Source organism: Podarcis vaucheri, assembly GCF_965113315.1.
Source record: "Podarcis vaucheri genome assembly, chromosome: 2".
Classification (NCBI taxonomy): domain Eukaryota; kingdom Metazoa; phylum Chordata; class Lepidosauria; order Squamata; family Lacertidae; genus Podarcis; species Podarcis vaucheri.
In genome coordinates this window covers 2,776,398-2,803,234 of record NC_138760.1, presented here as the reverse complement: position 1 = coordinate 2,803,234, position 26,837 = coordinate 2,776,398, and the positions used below count along the sequence as shown (strand labels likewise).

Below are 26,837 nucleotides of genomic sequence, written 5' to 3'. Positions count from 1 at the left end.
TTCCTGACAGTAAGAGCTGTTCGACAGTGGAATTTGCTGCCAAGGAGTGTGGTGGAGTCTCCTACTTTGGAGGTCTTTAAGCAGAGGCTTGACAACCATATGTCAGGAGTGCTCTGATGGTGTTTCCTGCTTGGCAGGGGGTTGGACTCGATGGCCCTTGTGGTCTCTTCCAACTCTATGATTCTATGATTCTATGATTCTATGATCTAAGAAATAGTGGGAGTAAGCTTTTGAGTTTTACAGAATTCTCCTTCAAACGCAGCTGCACAGGACTAAACAATTGCGATGATGATTACCTATTGAATCCGTTCATCTTCAGAAAAAGAATGAAATTGGATAGAGTTTGACAGACTCTGATAAATGTGTTATAGTTACTAAGGCCTTGCTGGGAGGCTGGGAAGCTTAACATTGCAAAGGCTTCCAGGAGGCAAGAGTAAATGAGAAGATGTATTATATTTGGGAACATATCCGCCAGAAGACAGGCATTTATGTGACTCAATGCCATTTGAGCTTCTCATGACTCCTGGGATGCAGGGCAAAAGATATAACCACCAATATTAGAGGTCATTTAGAAAGCACATCGCAGCAGTGTTATTACCTGACACACATCTTGGAACAGAATCAAAGATCATCTGCTCAAATCTGGCCATTCAAGATGACCAAATGGATAGATCCTTTCTTTTCTCACCAAATGTCAGGGCTCCACTGGGTGTAAGGACCTGTGATGAGCATGCTGGATCAGACCAGGAGCCCATCCAGTCCAGCATCCTGTTCTCACTGTGGCCGCCCAGGTGCCCGTGGGAAGCCTGCAAGCTGAGCATGAGCACAACAGCACTCGGCACACCTTTCACAGCAACTGGTATTCAGAGATATACTGTCTCTGGCAGTGGAGGTAGAATATAGCCCCGTTGATAGTCTTGTAGCTCAGGAATGTGTCTAATCCTCTTTTAAAGCCATCCAGGTTGGTGGCCATCGTGGCCTCCTGTGAGGGCAAGTTCCATAGTTAAACTAAAGAAGAAGAGGAGATAATGGTACAGGTGGTAGAGCTGTCACACAGAAAATACATGTGCCCTTCTGCCCCAAGGGCAGAGCTAGATCCAATGGGCTCAAGTTACAGGAGGGTAGATTTTTGCTCGTGCAAAAATGAGAAAACTCTTGATGGTAAGAGCAGTTCAGTAATGGAACCAATTACCCAGAGACTGGTGAGCTTGAAGCAGAGAATTTGGACAGCCTTCTGTTGGGGATGCTCTTGCTCTGGATTTCCTGCATTGTGCAGGGCATTGGACTAGACCAGTGTTCTTGCATTCTTCAACCTTGAGTCCCAATATGTTTTTACGACTACAACTCCCATATCCACAGCTGATTTAGCTGTCTGTGGATGAGAGGAGTTGTAGTCCAACATCTGGGGAGAGAAGAATAATGAACTATACAGCCTACAAGGCCCCTTCCAACTCTATGATTTTATGAAACACACGGGAAAAGTCTGTGTGAATATCTCTTTCCTTCTGTTTTGTGTGGTGCAGGGAACTCCGGTCACTTGTGATTGAAATGGTTCTGGCTACGGACATGTCCTGTCACTTCCAGCAAGTAAAGTCCATGAAAACCTCCCTGCAGCAGCTTGAGCGGTAAGTGGCAGAAGAAGGGGACTGCGGGGGAGGCAGGGGCACTGACCATATGGCATGGATGGAGGTGCCCAAGGGAGGGGTGATAGGGACAGTGGGACCTGAGTCCTAATTTTTTCCAGCCTTGCAGAGTAACAGTGACTTGGTAAGGCCGGGGATGTCCAGCTAGCAGCGTTCCAGTGAATGTGATGACATCACAAATCTGGCTAGACAACCAGAGCTGGCCATGTGCTGATGTAACAGTTCAGAGCAAGGGCAATGCTTTGAAGCAAGGTCTGAAGCCCAAAGGGAGAGGGGCTTATTTTAGCCTAGCTCTAGTTATGCTGGGGAACCTGTCCTCTATTAATGACATTTCACTAAAGGAGCTATGGAAAGAAAAAGGAGTCTTGGGGCTTTTCAAAAGGAGCAGGTTTTGTGGGAATGGTACCAGCAGAAGGACTCTGTTTTTCTAAGAATAGACCAAAGAAAGACAGAAGAGCAGCAGGACAGAACCAGTGTGAGAGAGGTGGAGGAGAAGCAATTTATTTAGCCCATTATGTTTTGAGTCATGGACTCGTAGAATTGAGGTTCCAACCTCAAGTAATGCAGGAATATTTTGCCCAATATGGGGCTCGAACCCATGACTGAGATTAAGAGTCTCATTCTCTACTAATTGAGCCACCAACTTATCTATAATGTCATGACTTATTTTCAGGAGTTCTGGTTGTACTGAAGCACAGAGGCCCATAAATATAGACTTGGCTTACCAGTCAGCCATTATGTTTGGTTGCCATTTCTGACATGCACAGAGGGCTTGAGAAAAGGGCAGGAGAAAAATGAGAAACAGCAGAACTTTTCCCCAAGTTTCCCAGTGGCTTGGAAGGGACTCTCCCTTTTTCTTGCCAGCTTGAAAACTGCAGTGGAAATGAGATTTTGACAATAGGGATCTGTGTGGTGCTATGTGACCTGCTTGGCCAGAGGGCTAAGATCACTTGTCTGTGGTGAGTTGGCAAGTGGGTTTGTGGCTGCCTTACCCTGTAGGGTGAAGGTGGGGTATGCCAGAGGTAAGATCCTACTCTGTCCTCATTATTTCCATGATAATACTTTTCCAGAATTGACAAGTCAAAGGCACTCTCCTTGTTGCTGCATGCAGCCGACATCAGCCACCCCACCAAACAGTGGACGGTGCACTCCCGATGGACCAAGGCCCTCATGGAAGAATTCTTCCGACAGGTATATCCTGTGAGCTCTGTGACCCAGAGGCCTGTTTCCTCTGGGATTATTATGCTTGCATACAGGTGACTCCACTACAAAACAGACACACAAGACATAGCGTAGTAAGGGCTTCATGCATGTAATTTTACATTCTTGCCTTCAAATTATTTGCAAGCAAGAAAGGAATGTCCCCCACCTTCCTTCCACTGTGAGTATGCTGAAAGGCAAATCCATGAAAATATGCTTGTGTGTTCCTTTCAGTATTGAGTGCAGTTCTGAAACTGGGATCTAGTTTTGAATTGGAAATGTGAAATATTTTGTAGGAGGCATCCCTTAGAGAAAGTTGCTGAAATATACAGAGGTAGAAGGGCTAGGATTCCTGAGCAGAGACTAAGAGCTGTGTTGAAGGAAGAACCATAACCCCCCTGACTGTTGCAAGATCACCAGGCAATGTATCTTATCAGGTGGCCTGTTTGTTTTCATTTCTTCTCCCTATGCTGCCAGTCTGTAGCCATGGGAACATGTGTGTTTGGTTTTAAACACACCAAACCAAACCAAAGATTCTCAGGATTTCACAGCAATTGCAGCATTTCCCCTGAAGAGTGATAGTAGTCTGTGCTTCACAGCACAATAGTAGCCGTTCTTGCTGCCCCAGGATCCGTCTGCTTGGCTCAGATGTCTTGCTCTTAGGGTTGGTTCTGATGCTGCTTTTGCTTTCTCTAGGGTGACAAAGAGGCTGAGCTTGGTTTGCCTTTCTCCCCTTTGTGTGACCGTACATCCACGCTGGTGGCTCAGTCCCAGATTGGTGAGTTGCACAATACCAGGCTGTATTCTTTGGTGAGGCCCTCATGACCAGCATCTCCTTCCCTAGTGGGGCTCACCACCTGTCCTGCTCCATCTGCCACCTTATTTCATCCTGCTGTCATTCTTGCCCACTAGATATCCTCCCTCTCTGTGGTGCCCCACGGTGCCTGGGGGAGCGGAGGAGTCCACAGCCCTGTTGTTAAGGCCTCTTCCTTTCCACAGGCTTCATTGATTTCATCGTGGAGCCCACTTTCCAAGTTCTGACAGACGTGGCTGAGAAGATGGTCATCCCCCTGGTGGAGGAGGGCTCCAAGAACAAATCCTCCAGCCAGCAGAGCAGGTTTGTACACAGGGAGGGCTGGGGTGGAGAGGAGCACCGGCATGGAGAAGCAGCCAGAAGCAGTTCCAAAGGGAGAGAGACCGGCTTCCTCAGTGTCATGCGCTGTGCCACAAGTTCCCAACATTCAGTCACATGCTAATGTGACCAATAAAAAATAACCCAGGGTGATGATAGGGCAATGGTAGGTGGCTTGATTCTCAGTGGCTGAGCTCACCAGGGACAAGAGAGCTGGGTTGGTCCTTACTCCATTGGTGTACTTGAGCGAAGCCCATTCATGTTACCTAATGGTACTCTCCATACCATGGACTACGTCACCCCTACTTGGGATAGTACCCCGGGCAGCATTCCTGCAGTCCTTCAATCATAATGACAAGCCAGTTTCCTGATGCAGTGGAACCTCGGTTTTCAAACGTAATCCACTCCGGAAGATTGTTCAACTTCCGAAATGTTAGAAAACTGAAGATCAAAGGGCGGTCAGCAAAACCCATTGACAAAGTGGAGAAACGCGCCTCGGAAGCCATTCGACTTCCAAGGTGCATTTGAAAATGGAAGCAATTACTTCCAGATTTTTGACGTTCAGGTTCCGAATTGTTCGTCAACAGAGACATTCGAGAACCGAGGTTCCACTGTACAGTGGTACCTTGGGTTAAATACTTAATTCGTTCCGGAGGTCCATTCTTAACCTGAAACTGTTCTTAACCTGAAGCACCACTTTAGCTAATGGGGCCTCCTGCTGCTGCTGCGCCGCTGGAGCACAATTTCTGTTCTCATCCTGAGGCAAAGTTCTTAACTTGAAGCACTATTTCTGAGTTAGTGGAATCTGTAACCTGAAGCGTATGTAACCTGAAGTGTATGTAACCCGAGGTACCACTGTATTCTGTTATGCTGTTAGTTCAGCCTTCTGCAAGCTGATGCCCTCCAGATATTTTAGAATTAAGTCCCGTCAGGCTCCGCCATTATGGGCAATGGTCAGGGACGATGAGAGTTGTGGTCTAATAACATCAGGAGCAGGAGCGGTCAATGTGGTGCCCAATAACACTGTTGGACTACAACTCCCATCAGCCCCTGCCAACACAGCCAGTGTTCAGGGATGATCAGCCCTGCAGTTCAACCAGCCCTGGTCTGGAGGGTACCCTTGTGGGGGGAGTCTGCACAGAGTTTAGGGGCGATGCAGATATGAGCAGGCCTGTTTCTCATTGAGGAAAGGAGGGCGTGGAGTTTAATACCCCGCTCCACCAATAGTGCTCCTGGATGTACCCTTTTATTTTCCCAGTAAATGCATGGTTTTCATTCACTCCTGTGCAGGGAAATAATACAATAGGAAGAGAACAAGATGCCTTATGCTAGGTTACATCAAGCCCACATTTTTTCCTCTTGGCTGCTGTGGGCACTTCCTATCTTTGACAGACTAATTCTCCCTTAACTGGAGCTGCCAGCCATTGAACTTGCTACCTGAGCTCTAGACCCTCCCAGGATGCTGGTTGGCCCAGCCATTGTGGATGGGGATGGGGAGGAGGGACAATGCCTCTTGCCAGGGACCAGTTTCCCACATTGAGCCTGCATGTCCCAGTGCTGGGGATTTGGGGGAAACAGGGCTGGTCCAAGTCCGAGGTGAAGGCCAAGGTGGTGCCCCCCTGCCCCCTTCCATGTATAAGGAATAGCAGCTGAGTCTTACTTCAACACTATCAATAGGACAGTGACCTCCCCAGCACCTGGGGGCATGTGGCACACACAGCATGCCTAACCCCTCAGCAACTGCCACCTGAGGCGGCTGCCTCATTGCCTTATGGGAGGGCCGGCCCTGGAGGGGAAGTTCACCTCTTGAAGAAAAAGAAGAGTTTGGATTTGATATCCCGCCTTTCACTCCCCTTCAGGAGTCTCAAAGCGGCTAACATTCTCCTTTCCCTTCCTCCCCCACAACAAACACTCTGTGAGGTGAGTGGGGCTGAGAGACTTCAGAGAAGTGTGACTGGCCCAAGGTCACCCAGCAGCTGCATGTGGAGGAGCGGAGACGCGAACCCGGTTCCCCAGATTACGAGTCTACCGCTCTTAACCACTACACCACACTGGCTGTCCGAAGCATGTTTGCTGTGGGAGAGTCAGCCAACCTTCTTTCTTTTGAAGAATAATAGGGGCTTTTTTCATTTCCCATCCCTCCCTGTGAGTTTTGGGGGGCTGTGGAGTGCTTCCCCTCTTGACTGCCTCTCGCCTGCTTGTCAGGGGAAGGCAGCGAGGACCAAAGGGAGTCTGTGTCAGCCTGTGAGATCAATTGGAACCTTTCAAGGTGCAGCTCTGACAGAGCTTGTGCGTCCCCAAACTCCCGTGAGGCAAGCGCCAAGCAGCACAGCCAGCGGCAATGTCGGGCTTCACATAAACGGGCCCCTTTGTAGCTGGAAATTGCCTTGGCCTGGCTCACCCTGCAGGCTGTTCTTTGTGCACCTGGCTTGGGGGTGCCCAAGGGAGAAACATGGATCCTTCCCCCCATCCCTCCCACCCCCGCTCCTGTTCCTGTCTTGGTTGTCACTCCCAAAGCTGGGCAAGTTCACAGGAGAGTCTTTAATTTGATTTGATTTTTATTTGTGGGTATTACTATTTTTTATTTTATTTTTTAAAAAAGAATACCATACCTCCTCCATTCCAGTTTGAAAACGGAACAGGGGTGGGGAACGTGTGGTCCTCCAGCTCCCATCCATCCCAGCCAGCCTGGCAAGTAGCCAGAGGTGATGGGTGGTCTGGTCCAGCAACATCTGAAGCACCCCAGGTTTCCCCATCCCTGACTTAAAATGTACAATACAAAATAAGAGTTGGGGGCAGGGAGACTAAGAGAAGTTGATTTGCTATGCAGAGAAACGCAGTGATCAAGGCTAAGTGAGGGAGTATAAAGTGGAAGCATGGCCAAACCCAAGCAAGTGCTTCTAGGGGCCCCAAGTTTGTCCCTAGAGGGACACCAGGCAGCAGAAGAGTGACTAGTGGGGTGCCACAGGGTTCTGTCTTGGGCCCAGTCTTATTCAACATCTTTATCAACGACTTGGATGATGGACTCAAGGGCATCCTGATCAAATTTGCAGATGACACCTGTCAGAGCTGCCCAAGATCCCAGCTCACAAAGGACCAACGCCAGTCCGTTGTTATATACAAAAGTCTTTATTGAAGTTCATTTTCGTTTTACAGCCGCAGCGTGCAGCTCTACGTCTGAAACTCTAGACCGCTGAAGCTCCGTCTGAGTCTCCTCCCCCCAGACACCAGTTTAAGACCCTAGCCTTGCTCCACCTCTTCCTCTGCTCTTTCCGCCTCTGGGTCCGCCTGTCAGCTGGGGTCTCGCCCTTTCTAGACTCTTCTGACGCTGAGTCCCCTGAGTCTTCCCCCTGCCTCCGGCGGGCTTTAGGACCTGGTTCCCGATCCGGGCTTTCTGCTGTCCCGCGCGCCTGTACATTTGAACTTGGCGCGCGCGCCCAGCCGGCAACCTTCCTCCTGACCGTTACACTGCTTCCCCCTTCGGGGAGGCTAGCTGGACTTGACCTCCCCTCCGTTCCCCCACTCTCCGATAGAGGCGTGGTCAGTCTCGACTCATCTTCTCTCCCTGCTGGAGGAGACGCTGGCCCTGACACCTGGGACTCTTCCCCCCCACTACGCTCTGGTGGGGAAGCTGGCCCTGATCTCCAGCTGCTGCTTTGGGAGTCCCCGCTGGCCCCCCTTGCCCTGACCATCGGCGCCTCTTTCTGGGAATCTTCTGATTCGCTGGAGCAGCTCATGGAATCTCTCGGGTCACTGCTATACCCCCCTACGCTGCCCTCCGATTCTTCCCTTTCGCTCTCCATTTCCTCTCTCCCCTGTGCCTCTGTTCCTGAGGCCCTGACAACACCAAACTGGGAGGGGTGGCTAACACCCCAGAGGACAGGATCACACTTCAAAACGACCTTGACAGATTAGAGAACTGGGCCAAAACAAACAAGATGAATTTTAACAGGGAGAAATGTAAAGTATTGCACTTGGGCAAAAAAAAATGAGAGGCACAAATACAAGATGGGTGACACCTGGCTTGAGAGCAGTACATGTGAAAAGGATCTAGGAGTCTTGGTTGACCACAAACTTGACATGAGCCAACAGTGTGACACGGCAGCTAAAAAAGCCAATGCAATTCTGGGCTGCATCAATAGGAGTATAGCATCTAGATCAAGGGAAGTAATAGTGCCACTGTATTCTGCTCTGGTCAGACCTCACCTGGAGTACTGTGTCCAGTTCTGGGCACCACAATTCAAGAAGGTCACTGACAAACTGGAACGTGTCCAGAGGAGGGCAACCAGAATGGTCAAAGGCCTGGAAACGATGCCTTATGAGGAACGGCTAAGGGAGCTGGGCATGTTTAGCCTGGAGAAGAGGAGGTTAAGGGGTGATATGATAGCCATGTTCAAATATATAAAAGGATGTCACATAGAGGAGGGAGAAAGGTTGTTTTCTGCTGCTCCAGAGAAGCGGACACGGAGCAATGGATCCAAACTACGAGAAAGAAGATTCCACCTAAACATTAGGAAGAACTTCCTGACAGTAAGCGCTGTTCGACAGTGGAATTTGGAGTGTGGTGGAGTCTCCTACTTTGGAGGTCTTTAAGCAGAGGCTTGACAACCATATGTCAGGAGTGCTCTGATGGTGTTTCCTGCTTGGCAGGGGGTCGGACTCGATGGCCCTTGTGGTCTCTTCCAACTCTATGATTCAGTCCAGCCAGCGTGACTGTCTATGGCCAGGCACTGCATGGCAGGGACAGCCTTTTATGGCCCTTGGCTCTGGGGATTTGCAAGGTTCCTCTGATGGTGTCTCTCACTTCTTGCAGTTCCCACTGGCGCCAGCCCTCTGTCGATGAGCATGCTGAACTGGGAGAAATCAATGCTGACATCAACAGCTTCCGTTCCACCTGGACGAAGTACATCCAAGAGAACAAACAGAAGTGGAAGGAGCGAGCTGCCAGTGGTATGGGCTGACGGTGGGGCAGAGGGATGTCTTTCTTTGTGAGTAGGGGACAGATTTAGTTGTGTTGGGTCAATTTTCCTGGTCAGGTTTGTAAGGGAGCTGTGGTCAATACTGCCCCTTCACTAAACTGTTAATAAAAAATTGTGGGCTCCATGACCTGCATGCGCGTGTAATATGTAAATTCACTTCAAACATCCACTTCCTGACCTTGTAACAAAAAGCCCGTTAAGAACCAGCCCTTGAACACAATCTGATTGCCATTGATGTAATCATTCTTTCTCTTAATTTCCATTTGCATCTTCCCTAATGCCCCTCTAGCTGCTTTACCCTTCTTTAGATTTCTCCTTTTCTTGTATTTTCTCCCTTCTGACTTTGCTCTTTTTTAGATCAAGTAGTTGTTTTATCCCAGTATATTATAAAAAGATATTTTCTACTGGGTATGTTTTTCTGTATATATTTGAATAAGTATTAATAAATAAAATTTAAATAAAATAAAAAGAGGGAGCCACCACATAAAAGGCCCTGCTCTTGCCATGCCCCTCCTAATGCTATTGCCGTGTTGTATTCATGTCCCGCTCTTCTACTGTAAGGACAATAAGAGCAGTTTATAAGCAAGAATAAATAGAAAAGTTAATATGTAAATCCATCAACATGACCGATAGATTATTTTGTTTTAAAAAAGTAAACAAACCTAACACTAGCATTTCCTAATCTCAGTTTATCCAGTTCTTGAGCAATGTATGCTTGTTCTGGTATTCACACATCAATTGGTACTGGACTCATCTCTCTGCACAGTACATTTAAAGCACTTTTCTATTAGTCATGGCTTCCTCCAAAGAATCCTGAGAATTATAGCTCTGTGTGGGGTCTGTGTAACAACTCTCAACATTCTTAACATGCTACATTTCCCAGGATTCTTTGGGGAAAGCCAAGACTGTTAAAGTGGTAGAATAGTGCTTTAAATGCACGGAGCGGATGCGACCCAAGTTCTTTATGGCATTTCCCTCCCTTCTTTTGGACAATTGACAGGGAACCTTTGGCTCTCTGGATATATAGTAGGTACTCATCCCTGAGTACTGGCAATGCCGGCTGGGGCTGGAGGGATTTGGAGTCCAAAGTCTGTAGGGGGTTCACAGGTTTCCTGTTCCCTCTCCTTTTCCAGGGCCTACATCTTCCTAAGCCCCCCTCGTCTCACCTTACCTGCCCCCTCACTCCTCCTGACCTTCTGCTGGGTCTCTTGATCTTGGCACCTGTACCCACAACCCCCCTGATGCTGATGCCTTTCCCCCTCCTTAGGAATTACAAACCAGACATCCATTGACGAGCTCTCACCCTGCGAGGAGGAGGCGCGCACGCCTGGAAACCAGCACAATCAGAACGGCAACGTGGAATAGCACAGTCTGTGGTGAGGGAGCAAGGTGGGTGCTTGCTTGCCTGCTGATCAGGGGGGCTGCTAGGAATTCTAAGAGAGCTGGGAGACCAAGCTTGTGACGCAAATCCCCATCATATTTGTATTTCCTAATTTATATGCACAGATGCAAATGTAGGTCTCTAAACAATTTAAGATTGAGGGGGTTGGAATCTCGCCGGTGTTTTGCATCACACTCAGCAGGCCTGTAAGCCAAGTTTGTGTTTTTTAAATAATAAAAAGGCTAAGATTAAAAAGTGGGGAGGGGAGTCTAGGGCCCAGCACAAAAGAACTGGGGTCTGGGGCCCCTGGGCTACCTCCTAGCAACACCCCTGCATTGGTGATCCCAGAACAGGGGTGGAGTTAATGAACCTTAAGCATCAGGGCCCCTAATCCCAGAAGGACCCCAAAAGTGATTAGTCCACATTGCCTAATTTTTTTGGTGGGGGGGGGGGGTCTAGCAGAACCAACTGGAGTTGCACAGCTTAAATTGATTAATTGTTTGTTGTATGCATTTCAACCATCCCAAAGTTTGAGAGTCAGTAGCACAGGTGTTGTAAAGGTGTGGTGATCTGCCATGGAACAACCCCAGTGAAGAAGAGAACAGTAGTTACCCAGGGGCCCCATGACATTCCCCAAAATGCAGGTTTGCCACTGTCCCAGAATTTCAATAATCCAAGCCAGAGGGGCAGGGAAGAAGAAACAGCCCTACATCAAGGAAGCTGCTGCCTTCTTCTTGACACAGCAGTTTTCTGTGCAGAGGGTGTTTGTTTGTTCTTAGTGGCAAAACATTCAGGTGTGTGAAATAACACCCCACCTAGCTAGTTTTTAACAAGCAATAATTGTGCCCCAGATTTTTGCAGTTTAGTGGCATTGTCCAGATGCAGGCTTATCACCTGAGAGCAAGGCTGGAGAACGTGTGGCCCTTCATACATTTGTTGGACTCCAACTCCCATCAGCCCTGGCCAGCATGGCCAACAGTCCTAGATGATGCAAATTGTAATCCTGCAACATCTGGGGGGGCACCACTCCTCAGCCCCACTCTAATGCAGGGTTCTTCAACTTTGGGCCCCCCAGATACTATGGGACTACAACTCCCATCATCTCCAGCCACCTTTAACCAATGATCTGGAATGATGGGGAGTTGTAGTCCAACAAAATATGAGGATCTGCCCTGCTCTATTCAAACTCCAAGCATTGCTGTTGCTTTCTTGCTCTTATTTTCAAAGGTTATTGTTAATTTTGTTATTTCCCAATCAGAATTGTTTTCATGATTTAACTCTGGTGGAAGGTATGAATGGCTTCCTTCCTATCCAGACCATGGACATGCTCCTGACTCTGACTCTTGAGGCTGTTTCTGTTTTTCCTGGCAGGTCTCCGACGCAATTTACTCCAAAGTCTTCAATACCATCGACAAAGCACCATTCGCACAGGGAGGGAGCCTCCCCAGGCTCGAGAAGGGTGTGACATGAATGTGACCATCAATACTACTAGTAATAATATTAATAATGATAAATGCAACTGTTATGAGTCAACAATGTCGACATCACACAGCACCCACTGCCTGCCCCATCCCTGAGTTGCAGAGAATGAGAGAGACACATACCCCCCATGTAACTGTTAGAATTCCTGCTCTATGATTGCAGTCATGGGATTTTTGTCTATCCCATCCCCCAAGCATCAATGAATGAGCAAATGGCCTCAGCAACACCGAGGGCTTACACTCACAGCCACCCTCCCCTCCCTGCTGTGCCAAACGGGCTGGGTAAGGCTTCTCACTGCCAATCCAGCGAAGTGACTGCCGAGACCGCTGCCACATTTTTTTACTGTATTGGCTGAAATTGCACTTTGGAGGAGAGTGTCAAGGCAATGGAGAGAGAATTGCACCCCTGCATGATCAGTATGGCTCCTAGCTGGCCTTGGGGGTGGACTAAATTAATGGCATCCCAAGAGTCCCCCCTCCCCACGTATGAGGTTCCACCTGCAGTTCTCCTCCTGGGGCAGTTTGCTGACATCTCTCACAAGCCTCGTCCCTTGTATCAAAATGTGTATGCCCTATACTCAGCCTCCCATTTTTATGAAGCCAGATCAGCCAGCCTCTCTCAACTCGTTAAAGCATTAGATTGGCTCAGATCTGCTGTGTATCGAATCTCACATCTCTGGAGCAATAGTTATATTGCACAGTGGAATAGCCCCACCCAACCCAACCCGTAAGTGGATGCCACCTTTATCCATGGCCCACTGCCGGCAACTGCGTTTCCACTTGTGAGATGACATTTAGGCATCTGTTGGAGTTGCAGGCACCCATTTTTTTGGCAGCCATTTGGTCATATGGGTTGGGGGGGGTAAGAGGAAGAGTTGAATTGCAGTTCCTCATCCTATCCATAGACTGAATCCATTCTGTCTGCCTATAGGGGATAGGCAGTATGGAAGTTGGATGGACCATATGCCTGCTGGTTATTCTGCAGCTACTGGGGCATAGATAGCTCACAGGATGTCCTAGTGGTGCATCTTCTATGGACTGATGCATTGATCTGTGCATTCATGGGATCTCAAAAGCCAGTTCGTGGGCTTGGATGGTCTTTAGTTAAGGACCCTGTTTCCCTTTTTGATTGATGCAATCATATCGCTGTGTGCGATGGAGATCTGAGGCAGGTTCATCTCGTATGAATGTGAAGAGAGGAGAGCAAAGGGTTTTGCAGATCAGGACCAGGGTTTAACATGAGCCAGAATCCATTTTTAATGCTAGGGCTTTGCTGAGTTCTGGCTACAGACACTCCCACATATCTGAAATCTTGAAGGTATGTCTTCCAGGTAAGCTTTCTAGGTAAGCTTGAACCTCAGCATTCATCCTCTCTCTCTCTTTCAAGAGGTGAGCCATAAGAGAATCAGAGCTTTGGATCCTCATTGGATTGTAGCTTGAGGCTGAGACACATCGCAGAACATGTACATGGAGCATCTCTTGTGAGTTCTCATGAGATTTGGGGTCATCTGTTGAGTTAAAGGGTTGAACTGGCCAGTTCCCAGCCTGGAGAAGTATTCCTTCATGGAATGTCAACCCAAATACTGCCCCTAGAAGCTGATATAACACAATAGTACCCTTATGTACCCTTCCTGCCAACCTAGCAGTCTGAAAGCGCGTCAGAGTGCAAGTGGATAAATAGGTACCGCTCCAGCGGGAAGGTAAACGGCGTTTCCGTGTGCTGCTCTGGTTCGCCAGAAGCAGCTAAGTCATGCTGGCCACATGACCTGGAAGCTGTACACCGGCTCCCTCGGCCAGTAAAGTGAGATGAGTGCCACAACCCGAGAGTCATCCGTGACTGGACCTAATGGTCAGGGGTCCCTTTACCTTTATCCTTATGTTACTGTGCATATGTTCATGTACAGCGGATATAGGGGACCTGTGGCCCTCCAGATGTTGCTGAACCACACCTCCCATCAACCTTGGCAAGCGTAGCCAAGGGCCAGGGAAATGGGAGCTGATGTTCAGCAAGACTGGCAGGCCAGAGGTTCCTCACACTCTGATCTATAGCATAAGGAAGTATAGTATTGGAAATAGAGGTTGCCAGCAAGAAGTTGAATGACATGGTGAAAATGGGTTGAGAGACAAATTGAGTGCATGGTGAAGCTTCAGCACTTGCCAAACTATGCATGGATCTTGACAATCCATGTTCTCAATATGACCATGCGACTTGACACTAAATTATGGCAGCAAGTGACTTTGAGAAATTCTGCCTTAGGCCAATCTTTACATTCATATAGTAAAGCATATGGTTCAGTCTCATGAGGGCTGTAGAATGCCCGCTGAAGGAATTGGTACAGGGGCTCCAAGAACAAAGGAAAAGGCGGACTGTTCTGATTTATTTTAAGAATACCCCAGTGCATTCTGAGGCAATGTGGCTAGGCATATCGACATGGATAAGCTTTCAGGCAGAAGGAGAGAGAGGGTTGCATTCAGTGCCAGCCCCCCTCAGAGTAGACTAACTTAGGTTCATCGATTTCAGTGGCTCTGTTCTGAATAGGGCTAGCACTGGATACAATCTCCAGAGACTGTAGTCAGGTGAGTTGGGGGTCTCTGGCCAAGAAGCCATTTTGAAGCTGCTGAAGGTGTGCAAGAAGTGAAAAGTCTCCCATTTTTGTGGCAGGACAGGATGCCCCCTCCATTCCTTCGCAACCAGTGTCTGTCCTAGCCTGAAATCTCTCATCATATGACTTGTGTGATTTGGGACTCACTTCCTCCCTAGCTGTAAGCACTTGGAATGGGGACCTGGTTGAGAATTTGCTCTTTGGAGCTTCTTCAGCTATGACTTCCTGTCCAGTGCTTTGAATGCTTCCCCTGAGACTTAATGAGGCTGAATAAGGAATGTCAAGGGCTGGAGCTACCTTCACCCCAACTCTGCAGTTTCTTCCAGAGTGTCCAAACTGGAAGAAACTTGCAGCTCCCGTCTCCAGCCTCTTTGTCCTCCAACTCCCAGCCCCAGAACTTTGTAAATATCCTCTTTGTCAACACATTTGGTCCGTGGAACTCTGTATGTGTCTGTACCTCGGACATAATTTTTCTACCATGCAGTAACTCTTCTTTCTTTTTGGTTTTGTTTCTTGAACTCAGATTCTTATATTATAACAGCTCCATACAATGCAGAATTCCAAATTATGCGCATGTAAAAGAAACTTAATAAAAGAATAAAAGGAAAGTGATGATCAAAAACAGCAAATAAAAGGGAAGGGGAAGAGACACAAATGGCTGGTTCTCCTGGTTTCTGTCCATCAGAAATACCACAATAAGCACCTTGCAAGCAGGGATGGATGCCACAGCTTCTTTCTGACTTCCTTTTCTCATGTGATCACCGATTGTCCATTGAACCCCATTTCCCCATAAATCTGGTTTCTTTATTTAAAAATGCCCCCAGATTTGCATTTCAGTAAGCAGTTTTAGGAGCCTTGGAAGCTGCCTTGTCTATACGGAATGACTGTTTCTCTTCAGGGCTTGAGGCAGGGCTCTCTCTCCCCCAGGGGATTGCTCTACCACTAAGTGCCATTCCCTAAAGTAGTTTCTCAAAATACGCGTTTCCAAATGCATTTAATCTCAAAAGACGGGTTTTAAAGCCGATCTCGATGCTTTTTCTGAGCCAAAGAAGTGCAGCACCACAATTGCATTCCAATCTGAATTTTTGTCCAGGAGCTGTAGATCAAGTGAGCCTGTATCAGAATGTGAAAAGATCACATTCCTCAAGCATCCCATTGCATGCAAACTGAGTCAGTTGGTGGAAATTCCCAGTCCTGAATGAGGTTCAATCTCCTTCTGGATCCTTCCTGCTCAGCTCCTTGGCCAATACAGACTCTCAACCCACCTTCGCTGCTTTCCATTTGGAGTGGGGATGTGGCTGCCACTTTTATTGATCCACAGGGTCAGTGAGGTCAGCCCATTAGCAATTTCTCTCATGGACTATCCCTACCATGTTTTAAGCAAATCTGTGTGTGCAATTACCTGTCACACAGGTAAGAAAATGAGTTGCATTCTGGTGTAAAGCTATGGTTGGCCGTGAGTCTCTGAGCTAGTTCACACGTAGTGCTAAACCAAACCGCAGTTTAGCACAAATGCACGCACACATTAGTGTTTCTGGAAATTTCAATAGTTGCCCTCCAGTTCAGGTCATGAGCAGCATGGCTTGGTTTAGCATTGCATCCAAACTTGGGCTCATGGTGTGTCTGGAGCAGAGGCAGAGGAAGGGGGTGCAGTGGGGGTGGGTCGCCCCGGGTATCACCACTGAAGGGGGCGACAAAACGCTGGGCGGCACTCACTGCGGGGCCTGCAGTGCGCCCCAGCCATGCGTCACTCCTGGGAGAGATGCAGTGGTTTGGGCGTGCACAGGCTCTGCACTGCCTAAATGGTCCGCCTGCTGCCTCCCCCCAGCTGTAGGACAGCTGAGAGGGAGGAGACAGGCAGAATCCTCGAAGGCCCTGCAGAGCATCCTGCCCAGGCTCATCCTGCTCCATGGGCGGCTGGCCCTGCCCCCGGGCGCAGGGCACACACGCCTCCCCAGGACCCAATTGGCTTGCTCCGCCACTGGTCTGGAGTGAGGCAAACCATGAGTTTGGGTTCAGAAAACACTCCTAGCTAAACCATGGCTTAGCTCACAGCAGCAGGAGTACCAGGAGAGGAGCACAGTTGCTGTGAACTTCTCGCTAGCAACCTGCACACTAAGCCATAGTTTGCCTTCATATTGTGAATCATTGTGTGACTCAGCTCTCCATGGGTGCAAATTCACGCATACCTTTAGCTCTGCGTCTTTATGCTGCACACTAAGTTAAATCAGAACTGGCAAGTAGAATAGCATCTGCATTTCATTTAGTCACCAAAGTGTCAGGCAGGACTGCACTGGGACTCCCGGGTGTCAGTTGTCCTCTTCCTTCTTATTTTCTTATTTTGATGGGTTTGTCCCCAGACACTGTCAGGCAGAATCTCTTCCTCTCAAGCACACCACTAAAAGAGAGGGGAACCCGTGGCCCTCCTGGTGTTGCTTTCATAAATCCACCAGCTTCATGGTTGTGTCTTCTAATAAGGAAGACAGGCTCTGACTCTTGCCTTTGGTGTCAGACGAAGATGGTACGTAATGCTGGCCGAGAGGCATTTTTGCAAACCAAGGAAAATGACACATCCTTGACAGCACTGCTGAGGCTGAAAGACGGAGCCCTGCCATGTTGTCATAGCACCACACAGGCCACTTAGGGCAAACGAGTGATTTTGGAACTCAAAAACCAAGCAAAGATGACCCGTTTAATAAAGAAATAGAATTCACATGTGTGAGGGGGAAGAGAGCCCAGAATGGTGGTCCGGATATGTAAGACTCTGCCAATGATTCAGGGATACACAATGTACGACTGATGAGAAACTCAAGTGGGATCTCTGGTATCTGGGACCTGTGTATCTAGCCTGCAGCCTCCCCTTTTGCGGGGGGAGCAATGAGTGTGTCAATAAAGGCATGCAGCACCTTTCCCCAACCTGGTGCCCTCCAAATGTTGCTAGAACTACAATCCACCATCTCTGCCCCATTGCCTATTCTGGCTGAGGCAGATGGGAATTGGACTGCAACAAAATCCAAAGGGCACTGACTTAGGGAAGGCTGGCAGGATAAAGGCCCATGTCATATTGAGGCTTTGGCTTAAAACACCAGTGTAAGAGCCACGGATCTGTCCTCCACTCCTTTGTCTAGGCTGCATCCAGCTGGTTTCTTTATGACAGGGAAGCCTTGACTGCATTTTCTATTACATAAGAGCAAAATTCAAAATACTGGTAGTATGTCTAGCATAAAGAGAAAAAATAGCTATTTCAAGCACTCACGACTGTGTTACTCTAATGTCCCAAGAAATAAGCAGACCTTTTTTTTGTTTAATGTGTGACAAATACTGGAGGTTATGCACACACGACTGAGGCCTGTAGGTTGTTTCAAGGGAGGAAAACCTGCTACTCTCTCCCAGAAGGCACTGTTGTATCTTGTCACTCCCAAAGAAAGGACAGCTCAGCTGGAGAAGGAATAAAGAGGAGGTTGTCATTTGTTCAGATTCCCCCCACAATGATAGGCAGGAACCTTTTAGGTGGCCGTCCAGATATTTTGGACTATAGTTCCCATCATCCCTGACTGCCTGAGGCTAATGGGACATGGAGTCCCAACCACTTTTGGAGGGCTCCAAGTTCCCCCATTCCTGCTCTACTTACTGTTCCCATCCTAGTTTCCTTCCAAAGCATGATAGGAGGAGCTGCAGATTTTCCCAGCCTGCACCTATCTATGGCTACAGTAGAAAGCAATAAAAAATTGTAGAAATCAGTATTGGATGACTAGGAAAACATCATTGTAGAGTATAGAAAAATGAGGTCTAAGGGAATAAAATCATCTAGCTGGTGGCCTAGATCTCCCCCACAGCAGATGAAATAATGGTAAACCTATTTTTGAGCTGTACTACATAAGTGAGAGGGACGCGGGTGGCGCTGTGGGTAAAAGCCTCAGATCCTAGGGCTTGCCGATCGAAAGGTCGGCGGTTCGAATCCCCACAGCGGGGTGCGCTCCTGTTGTTCGGTCCCAGCGCCTGCCAACCTAGCAGTTCGAAAGCACTCCCGGGTGCAAGTAGATAAATAGGGACCACTTACTAGCGGGAAGGTAAACGGTGTTTCCGTGTTCGGCTCTGGCTCGCCAGAGCAGCGATGTCACGCTGGCCACGTGACCCGGAAGTGTCTGCGGACAGCGCTGGCCCCCGGCCTCTTGAGTGAGATGGGCGCACAAGCCCCAGAGTTTGTCAAGACTGGCCCGTACGGGCAGGGCTACCTTTACCTTTATCTTTTTACATAAGTGAGACTGCAGGTGGAAGCTTACATGACTGAATGCTCTTCTACCCAACAACGACTACTACTACAACAAAATATTTGTATATAAAAAATGGCACATCAGAGAAAGAGCTAAGTTAGAATTCTCTGCAGTTCTTGGCATAAAGAAATCTATTGTGTGTGCTGGGAGTGCGCAAGCATGTGCCTCACTCCCCACCCCCAGCTCTTCAAGTGGTTCAGCTCCAGGCATAAGACTTTACAGACTCAACTGCTGCTCTGGAGAACTGGGTCAGTGATAAATGTACAATATGGAGATTTCTCCAGCTCTGCTAACTAACAAACATACTCTCTAGTGCTGATTCACCTTTTTCTACTTCAACACCTAAAACATGAGCCCAAGCCCAAAACTGAATAGATATCCTCCACTAGGCCATTGGACATTTCATTTTTAAAAAAAGAAAGGGGGGGACATTACAAACATCTGAACAGCCATTGAAATCTTTTTTTTTAAAAAAAATTCTTTAAAGAAACTGCTGTGTGATATTCCCGTATGCAGGCATGAGCTCCGCCTGTGTTCAGACGTAACCTCCATTCCTGAAGCAGTGCATCACCTATGGAACAAACAAACAAAGTTTGTAGAACAGGCTCTTCAAAATGGCTGCTGAAGACCAAGGTTAGTTTTAAAGTGGAGCTGGGATATGCACAAGAGTTTAATTATTCTGTGACAAATGCGGCAAAGGTGGTTGCTATCTTGTCCGATACCTATTTCAATCATTACTTCTGATCACCTCATCTGAAATAGGGAGATCTAGGAGCTAGAAAAGATATAGAAACAGACAATCACAAAAACCAAGGGTTTGGATCGTTTTCCTTACAAAAGGCAGGGATAGCTCACCTGTGGCCGTTCAGATGTTACTGGACTACAACTCCCATCATCTCTGGCCATTGGCTGTGCTGACTGGGCCAGATGGGGATTGTAGACCAACAACAGCTGGAGGGTCAAATGTTCTTCTCCTCTGCTGTAAGAAAAGGCTAAAGAGTGTGGGACTATTTTGGGTGGGTGGGTGAGGACAGAGTATATGAATTTATGCATGGCATGGAGAGTTAATTTTTCTTCATGGCTCATAATACTAGGACTTAGGGTCACCTGGCAAGGACTTAGGGTCACCTGGCAAGGAATGTTCTTTCTTGCATGCAAGATGCAACGGAATTTAAAGCCACGGGGTTAGATAGCTTTAAGAAGGAATTAGACCCCTTATAGCTCAGCCGGTAGAACATGAGACTTGTAATCTCAGGGACTGAACTAGATGATCCTCATCGATCTCTTCCAGCTCTACAATTATTGATTGTGATTCTGTGAGCTCACTGGAGGATACACCTACTAACATCTATGAACTATGTAAGCTCAACAGACCCTCTTAAAACAGACTTTGCCAACCTGGTACCCTCCACATTTTTGGATCAGAACTCCTCTCAGCCCCAGCTGACCAGAGGCAATATTTCTCTGAACATCCAACCGTGAGGGGAAAAGAACAATGTGGGGAGGATTGTTGGCCCAGCAACAGATCTTTGGTATGATCCAGTAGGATCTCTAAAATTGCCCCTTGACTAAATATAGAGACCAAGCTAATCACAGCCCTTGGTAAAGTCAACAAAATAGTCAAACTGTCTCACACCATCCAATGATTTTTATCACTGCGGGACTTGCAGCTGCATGTGTCTGCATTGTGCCACAGGTCATACAGATGGCCTGGCACCTGTGGCCTTTTGATCTGCAATACAGCTTGCTTGCACATGCACAGCAAAAGATAAATATTTTATCATGATTATTTTGTACCCCAGAGCATCCTCTGTCCCCCCTCATGTTCACCTGGACACGCTGCCTTTATTTAAGCATAGCTCTCAAACCCATTTTCCTGTTCAGTTGCTCAGTGCTGAAATGCATGAACTGAAGAATCACAAAGGTGGTTTATGCGGCAATATCTGAATGAGCATTTTCAAATATTGCCCTGAGTGCCATTCCTATGTATAAAAGGCTCATGTTTCACACGTTTTTAAGTTTAGAAAACAGGAAAAAGGGGGGTTGGGGTTGACCTCCATCAGGTTGAGTAGACATATTTACCTTCATAGACCTGGTAGTCTTATCCATTCATTTTAATGGGTCTACTCCAAGTAGGACTAACATTGGCCACAACCCATTATTTTGGTATTGATACTCATCCATCCCTGTGTTAAGATGTACATACCCCTTGCAGAATAAAGTATCCACATTGCATCAATGTTCTGCTCAGTGCCATGCATGTGTGCCAACATATGGAATTTCTTCTTTGATGTGCATACAGCAGGTCATATTAGGGTTACTATGCACCAAGGCAGAACTGTGGGTTTATTCTTCTTTACTATGTGCAGAGAGATCTTGATGCGCTTCTGGGATATACAGTGTCCCTATTCATCTGGGCAAACATTTGCATTGCATTTCAGAAAATGCTGAAATTCCAAGTGAATGGGTGGTATTTGCTATCACATTTTAACCTGTTCTCCTGGGGTGGGGGTGGGAACACTAGAAATAACTGATTGAAAGAAACGATTGAAAATGTGAAACAACTGTTTGCACACACACACACACAAAATCCAGCAGCTATGAACCATCCACCTCTTCCTGGATTTTGGTACAGTATTTTACAGGTGATCTTATTTAAAAAATGTGGCAAAAAGTGTTCACCCATTCCAAGGAAAGGCAGTGCTGCTACAGGAAGCACTGCCTCACTCTAAATCAGCTTCACTCTAAATCAACTTCATTTTGCTAAGCCATCACTGACCTGGATTACAAGAAGGAAGTGGGGGAGGAAAGCCCTAAGCCTAGGGAAAGCAAGCTGAAGCAGCAACAGATTGGGGAAACAATAGCTATGAAGGAGCAAGAGAAAGGTGAATCGCAAATTACTTTCACTTTCCAAACCCATTCAGCAAAGTCAAAGGCTTTTTCCTGCAATACTTTCCCTAGCTCATAAAATAAGACAATATATCACTAATGAAGGCAATTTCAGAATTGGTATAATACACCCCTGGGTGTCCATTCTATTCAGAGCAGAGTTGGTTCTTTTATCTCCCTTTTCCTGCCCCCTCCCCAAATTTAGAGGCACAGCTATACATACTCCTTGGCCAGCTTCTGCTTCTCCACAGAGCTCTCCGGTGGTATATGAACTCCTTGCTTCTCTGAGGACAGGTCTGGCTTCACATTACTGGGTCTCTCTGCGCAGCAAGCTCCCGTGATGCTTCCTTCTGCACAAAACAATTGTCAAAAAGTCCATGAGGAAATGGGAGGGATCTTTTTAATTGATTCACAAAACAATCAAGCCGCGGAGCGGAATAGGGAGAACAGCAACATTGGCAGATGATACTGGCGTATAGAGAACAATAACAACAACAAAACCAAAGAACATCTGTCAAAACAGCTCCAGAGAAATCTCTCTAAACTGGGTCACTGAGTGAAGGCATACCAGATGAGATTCACTGTTAATAAGCAGACACAGTTATACTTACTTCTCACTACATACATGCATGAGTAGATTCTCAATTGGTTGGAACTGCTCAGGGAAGATTTGGGAAGGTATAAATAATGAATAATGGGAAGCTCACGGGGAATGTTAAACTCAGTGTGTCATGACAATAAATTCCAGTCATAGCCAGCCCCCTCTCCCCAAATCCATATGGCCACATGGGCATTCTGAACTCCAGCATGTGTGCTTTCTCCCATCTATAACCCTGCCAGAGAAAACTTTATGCACACCTCTTGGCACTTGAGAAGCCGTTACCTCTGTTAAAGTGAGCAGACAACTCTTTGGAAGCTCCACGCATGCACTGGAAGCCCCACACCTGCAAAGGATTGTGAGGGTGTGCAATAGTAATAGGAATAATAATTGATTATATAATCATTTATTATTTATACCCTGCCCATCTGGCTGGGTTTCCCCAGCAAAGGGATCAAAAAAGTAAAAGAAGAGAAAAGTATCTTAATGCTGCTAATTAAGCCTAGACTGCATCAAGTATATTCCTTAAGAAACTCTTCAGTTGGGGCGTTTTGTCTATGGGAAAAGAACAGGGAGTATGATGGTGATTTCTTTAATAGAGGGTAACAGAGAAAGGTATCATGTACATTTTTTTTAAAGTAGCCATTTGATCAATATTCTAGAACAGTGTACACTTTTACCTTTGCAACTTGTGTGCCTTCCATAGCCACTGACTGAAGAGCTGCAACAGGGCTGCTCAGAAGAGCCTCCTCTGTGTGCAAATCACGTGTGCGCATGAAAACAGGAAAATGCCCACCACCTCAGTTTCAATGTTCATGTGTTGAGAAAATGTTGATGGGAGTGGGTTGCTATGTGCATATAGCTGCCTACATGCACAGAGAAGTTTTGTGGACAAATGGCCAACATGGAATGTTCATAAACATTCTGGCTTTGGAAGAGGAAGGATCAGCCACAGGCGCTGAGTAGAGATGGGTGCAGTCATCTGAAAAGGTGGGGGAACGAAGGGATAATAGGCCCAGCAATTGGGTTGAGTGAAGAAGTGAGGCAAGAAGGTTCGAAGCAGGAGCTGAGGGTGATAAGAAACCCCATGCAAAGCCTAAAGGAAGGTAGGCAGGCTGTGTATGCTGCTTTGGAGAATGGGTAAAGGAGGGTTTCTCAAGAGTGACGAATGTGTCTGTAGGGTGGCTGTGGGGAACCTGTGGCTCTCTAGATGTTGCTGGAATAGGACTTCCACCCTCCTGACCTTTAGCTGTGCTGGCTGGGGTTGATGGGAGTTTTAATTCAACAACATCTGGAAGGCCATAGATTCCCCAACCCTGTTATGGGGGTGGGGTGCATGGACCATCACTGACAAAGGTCAATATCCAGAGAGAATCGTGTAGTGAGGTCTTCATTTCCAAAATCAGTTCTCTGTGCCATCGCACAAGCTGTAGCCTCCTGACAATGCAAGAGGCACTGTGATTTGACAAAAGCAGGGGTGGGGGAAGTGTGCACAGGAAACCCCGTGTGTAGGTACATAGAATCACCTGCATGATGCATGCACCTCTATCCCATAATTTACTTATGCAGCTCTATGTATGAAGTGCCATAGGGTGGAGTTATTAAGAGAGCCAGGCTCACTGACTGGGCACTGCGGCTTATTCCATCTCTTAAGGATGGCAGTTTCATGCCACTGAGTCCAACTCTAAACCTCTCTTGAATCACACTCTTACAAAACATCAAAAAGGAACTAGAACTACCATTCCTTTAACGAAAATTCAAGACATCCAAGAATATTTAGGTTCTTGCAAGGAGAATGAATGTGATAATGTTGGTCCCTGTAACGGGTTTTGTTTTGGGTGTATTGTCTTTTGCTGCTTCGTGATACTGGGCCAGTTTGTATTAAAAATATGGCTAGCTCAAAAGATTCTTGTTGATGCTGCCTTAGGCAAGTCAAAATGTTGAACTCTCCACCACTGTGTCCTAATACAAAACAAGCCACCTAACATTTCCAAGAGTTGACTGGATTTACATCTTCTCAGTTTCATTTTAAATCCTTGTAATTTAAATCACATGCTATTGTGCTGGACATTCCTTAATCTGGACTGAATCTCATCCTCAGATTCCTGGACATCTATCAGTTACATAGATTAGAAACCTCTGTCTATGGAAGCGCTGAAAAGTGTAAGATGCTACCTCTTTTACCAGTCCTTTACTATTGTGATTGTACAATTCATTCAGTCAACAGCAGCGCTCTCTCTCTCTCTCTCTCTCTCTCTCTCTCTCTCACTCTCTCTCTCTCTCTCTCTCTCTCTCACACACACACACACACACACACCCCACCTTTCTAACACAACACTGTTTCTCTATAATGCACCCTCTGGAATTAGAAAAAAAGGTGAGTTCAGGAGGGACACAATAGATGTATATAAAATTGTGCACAGCAAGGAGAAAGTTCAGAGGCAGATGTTTTTCTCCATTTTTCATAATGCTAGAACTTGGGGACATCCAAAGAAGCTGAATGTTGGAAGATTTAGGTCAGGCAAAATTAAACACTTCTTCCCACAGTGCATAGCTACTGTGCAAATCGTTCCCACAAGATACAGGAATGGCCCCCCACTTGGATGGCTTTAGAAAGGGCTGGATAAATTCACGGAGGGAGGAGCAGGCTGCCAGTGGCATCTGCTTGGCCCTCTCAGAACAGAGACCTGGACCAGGCGGGCCATTCGCTTGATCCAGCCGAGCTCCTATGTTCTCACTTGGGGCAAGTAAAAGAAGAACTGTTGAGTCTCCCATATAACAGACACACATTTTCTCATAAAATAGCCCAAACACCTTGGACCTGTTTTGCCTTTTTTATTATTTTTTATTTTGCCCCCAAAGCCAAGTTCATTAGGAGAAACATGGTCAAATGCCTGCCAGTTTTTTTACTTCCTCCAGCTTACAATTGTGCCTGTGCCCCAGGGCAGATGGGAGAGATCAAGGTGGCTCTTGGCTGAATCCCCAGGAAATGACAAGGGCAATTTCAGCCCAGCAGCTGAGCCTCTGCCAAGGGTGCCCTTCCTCCAGAGGTGCAGGCAATGGTCTCCAAGAGAAAGCTGGGGAAGGCCCCTAGCCTGACTCTACGGTCAGGCTGGCCCTGGCTGAAGTTCCAGTTGTTATACCTTGAATGACAGCTTCCCATAGCATACTCCTCAAAAGCTGTGAGTTCTCAACCAAGGGAAACAATAAAACATACATTACTTGAGCTTAGTGTTGGGGGAGAACCCCACTCACAACCCTTGGTGGGACATGACACAGGTCTCTAGGGAAGCAGTTTGCTCTTTTTGTCTGTTCCCTGCTGCACTCTGAAGTCCTGTTTATAATGGAAAACAAGAGCAGCCATCTTCCCTCTTCTGTGAAATGTCAAAGGGGAGACCACAGCTGTTTAGAGCCCATCATCCAGCCGCAGCACTTTGCAGGACACGCTCACACTATGAATATTTGACAAGGGGCTTGGGCAGAGCTTGTTAGAGAGAACATCCCTGATAAATCATTTATCAAGACAGGGAGTGGATCAAAACACTTCCCTCCAGGAAGGCCTCCCCCCCCCCCCGAGGACTCAAGCAAAGCTTGGCTATCATTTTGAACTACAGCCGCTAGAGGCCACTGTTTGATCTCCTTATTAGACAAAGGATTTTTTGGCATGACTTTGCATTCAGGCTGCCTGCTGCAGTGTGGGGGAGAAGAGTGTCCTGCCACACGCACAGGCTATTAGCCTGATCTGCAGCAGCACCGTGTTAATGCACAGCTTGCTTTCACATAGGCTGTCATGGACCAATCATATTACATGGACCATTAAAAACAACAACAACAACAGATTCCAGAGTGGTGCTATGCAGATAAAGGGCTGCACAAATCATAAAAGACCTCTATGCCCCCACTGAGTTCTATGGGATAAAATGTAGGTGTCAGGGGTTCAGAAGCAGAGACGCAGAGAAGGGTGGAAACAGAGAGCGAGGGGGAGGAAGCCGAAGGGAGAATGAGTGATGATGACGACCCGAGATCTCCAAGCCTAAGCAGTGAGTCAGAGGACTCCCAAAAGGGAGCCCCAGTGAGCAGAGCAAGGGGGGGATCCGGGGGGACACCCCAGGAGGAAGGGAACAGAGGAGATTCAGAGAGCAGCAGCTGGAAGTCGGGACCCACGCTCAAGACTGAGAGCAGCAGGGAGGAAGGCAGCCAGGCATCGGGTTCCGGAGGCCGTCAGCAGGAGGGAGGGCACGAGTCAGGGGTGGTCACGCCCTCCTCAGAGAGCGAGGCAACGGTCAAGAGGAAAGTAGAGAGTTGGGCGCGCGCGCCAAGTTCAAATGCAGCGGAAGCTGGAGCAGTAAGCAGCCCGGAGAGTGAGCCAGGTCCCAAAGCCCGCCGAAAGGAAGCGGAAGGATCAGGGGGGTCAGCGTCAGAGGAGAGTAGAAGGGAGGAGTCCCAGGGGGGCAGAAGGACCCAGAGACGTAGGGAGAGGCGAAGGAGGTGGAGCAAGGCTAGGGTATTAAGCTGGTGTGCAAGAGGCGGGGACTCAGATGGGTCTTCGCCGACCTAGGGCAGAAGGTGTAGAGCTGCACGCTGCAGTTCGGAAATGAAACCTGAAACTCAATAAAGACTCTTTTAAAGTGGACGCTGTGTGGCGTGGTCCTATGTG

At 47.5% G+C, this 26,837-nt stretch overlaps 2 protein-coding genes across 9 annotated transcripts in view; one reads left to right on the top strand and one right to left on the bottom strand.

Annotated features, from left to right (window-relative positions):
- The window catches only part of PDE1B (phosphodiesterase 1B), a 128,264-nt gene extending 116,410 nt beyond the window's left edge, over positions 1 to 11,854 (top strand). For all 7 annotated transcript variants that reach the window (XM_082208389.1, XM_082208386.1, XM_082208385.1 and 4 more), the window contains 7 exons: positions 1,524 to 1,625; positions 2,714 to 2,834; positions 3,540 to 3,621; positions 3,843 to 3,960; positions 8,789 to 8,925; positions 10,222 to 10,343; positions 11,707 to 11,854. In XM_082208389.1, coding sequence (XP_082064515.1) covers positions 1,524 to 1,625; positions 2,714 to 2,834; positions 3,540 to 3,621; positions 3,843 to 3,960; positions 8,789 to 8,925; positions 10,222 to 10,319 — 658 coding nt within the window. In that variant the 3' untranslated portion in view covers positions 10,320 to 10,343; positions 11,707 to 11,854. The remainder of the gene's footprint in view (positions 1 to 1,523; positions 1,626 to 2,713; positions 2,835 to 3,539; positions 3,622 to 3,842; positions 3,961 to 8,788; positions 8,926 to 10,221; positions 10,344 to 11,706) is intronic.
- A 7,281-nt stretch (positions 11,855 to 19,135) lies between these two features.
- PPP1R1A (protein phosphatase 1 regulatory inhibitor subunit 1A) overlaps positions 19,136 to 26,837 on the bottom strand; it is an 85,862-nt gene continuing 78,160 nt past the window's right edge. The window contains exons 6-7 of one of the 2 annotated variants that reach the window (XM_082209064.1): positions 21,806 to 21,932; positions 19,136 to 19,264 (exon numbers count right to left, since the gene is read on the bottom strand). In XM_082209064.1, the coding sequence (XP_082065190.1) occupies positions 19,261 to 19,264; positions 21,806 to 21,932 (131 nt within the window). In that variant the 3' untranslated portion in view covers positions 19,136 to 19,260. The remainder of the gene's footprint in view (positions 19,265 to 21,805; positions 21,933 to 26,837) is intronic. The other variant, XM_082209065.1, reaches the window with a different exon arrangement.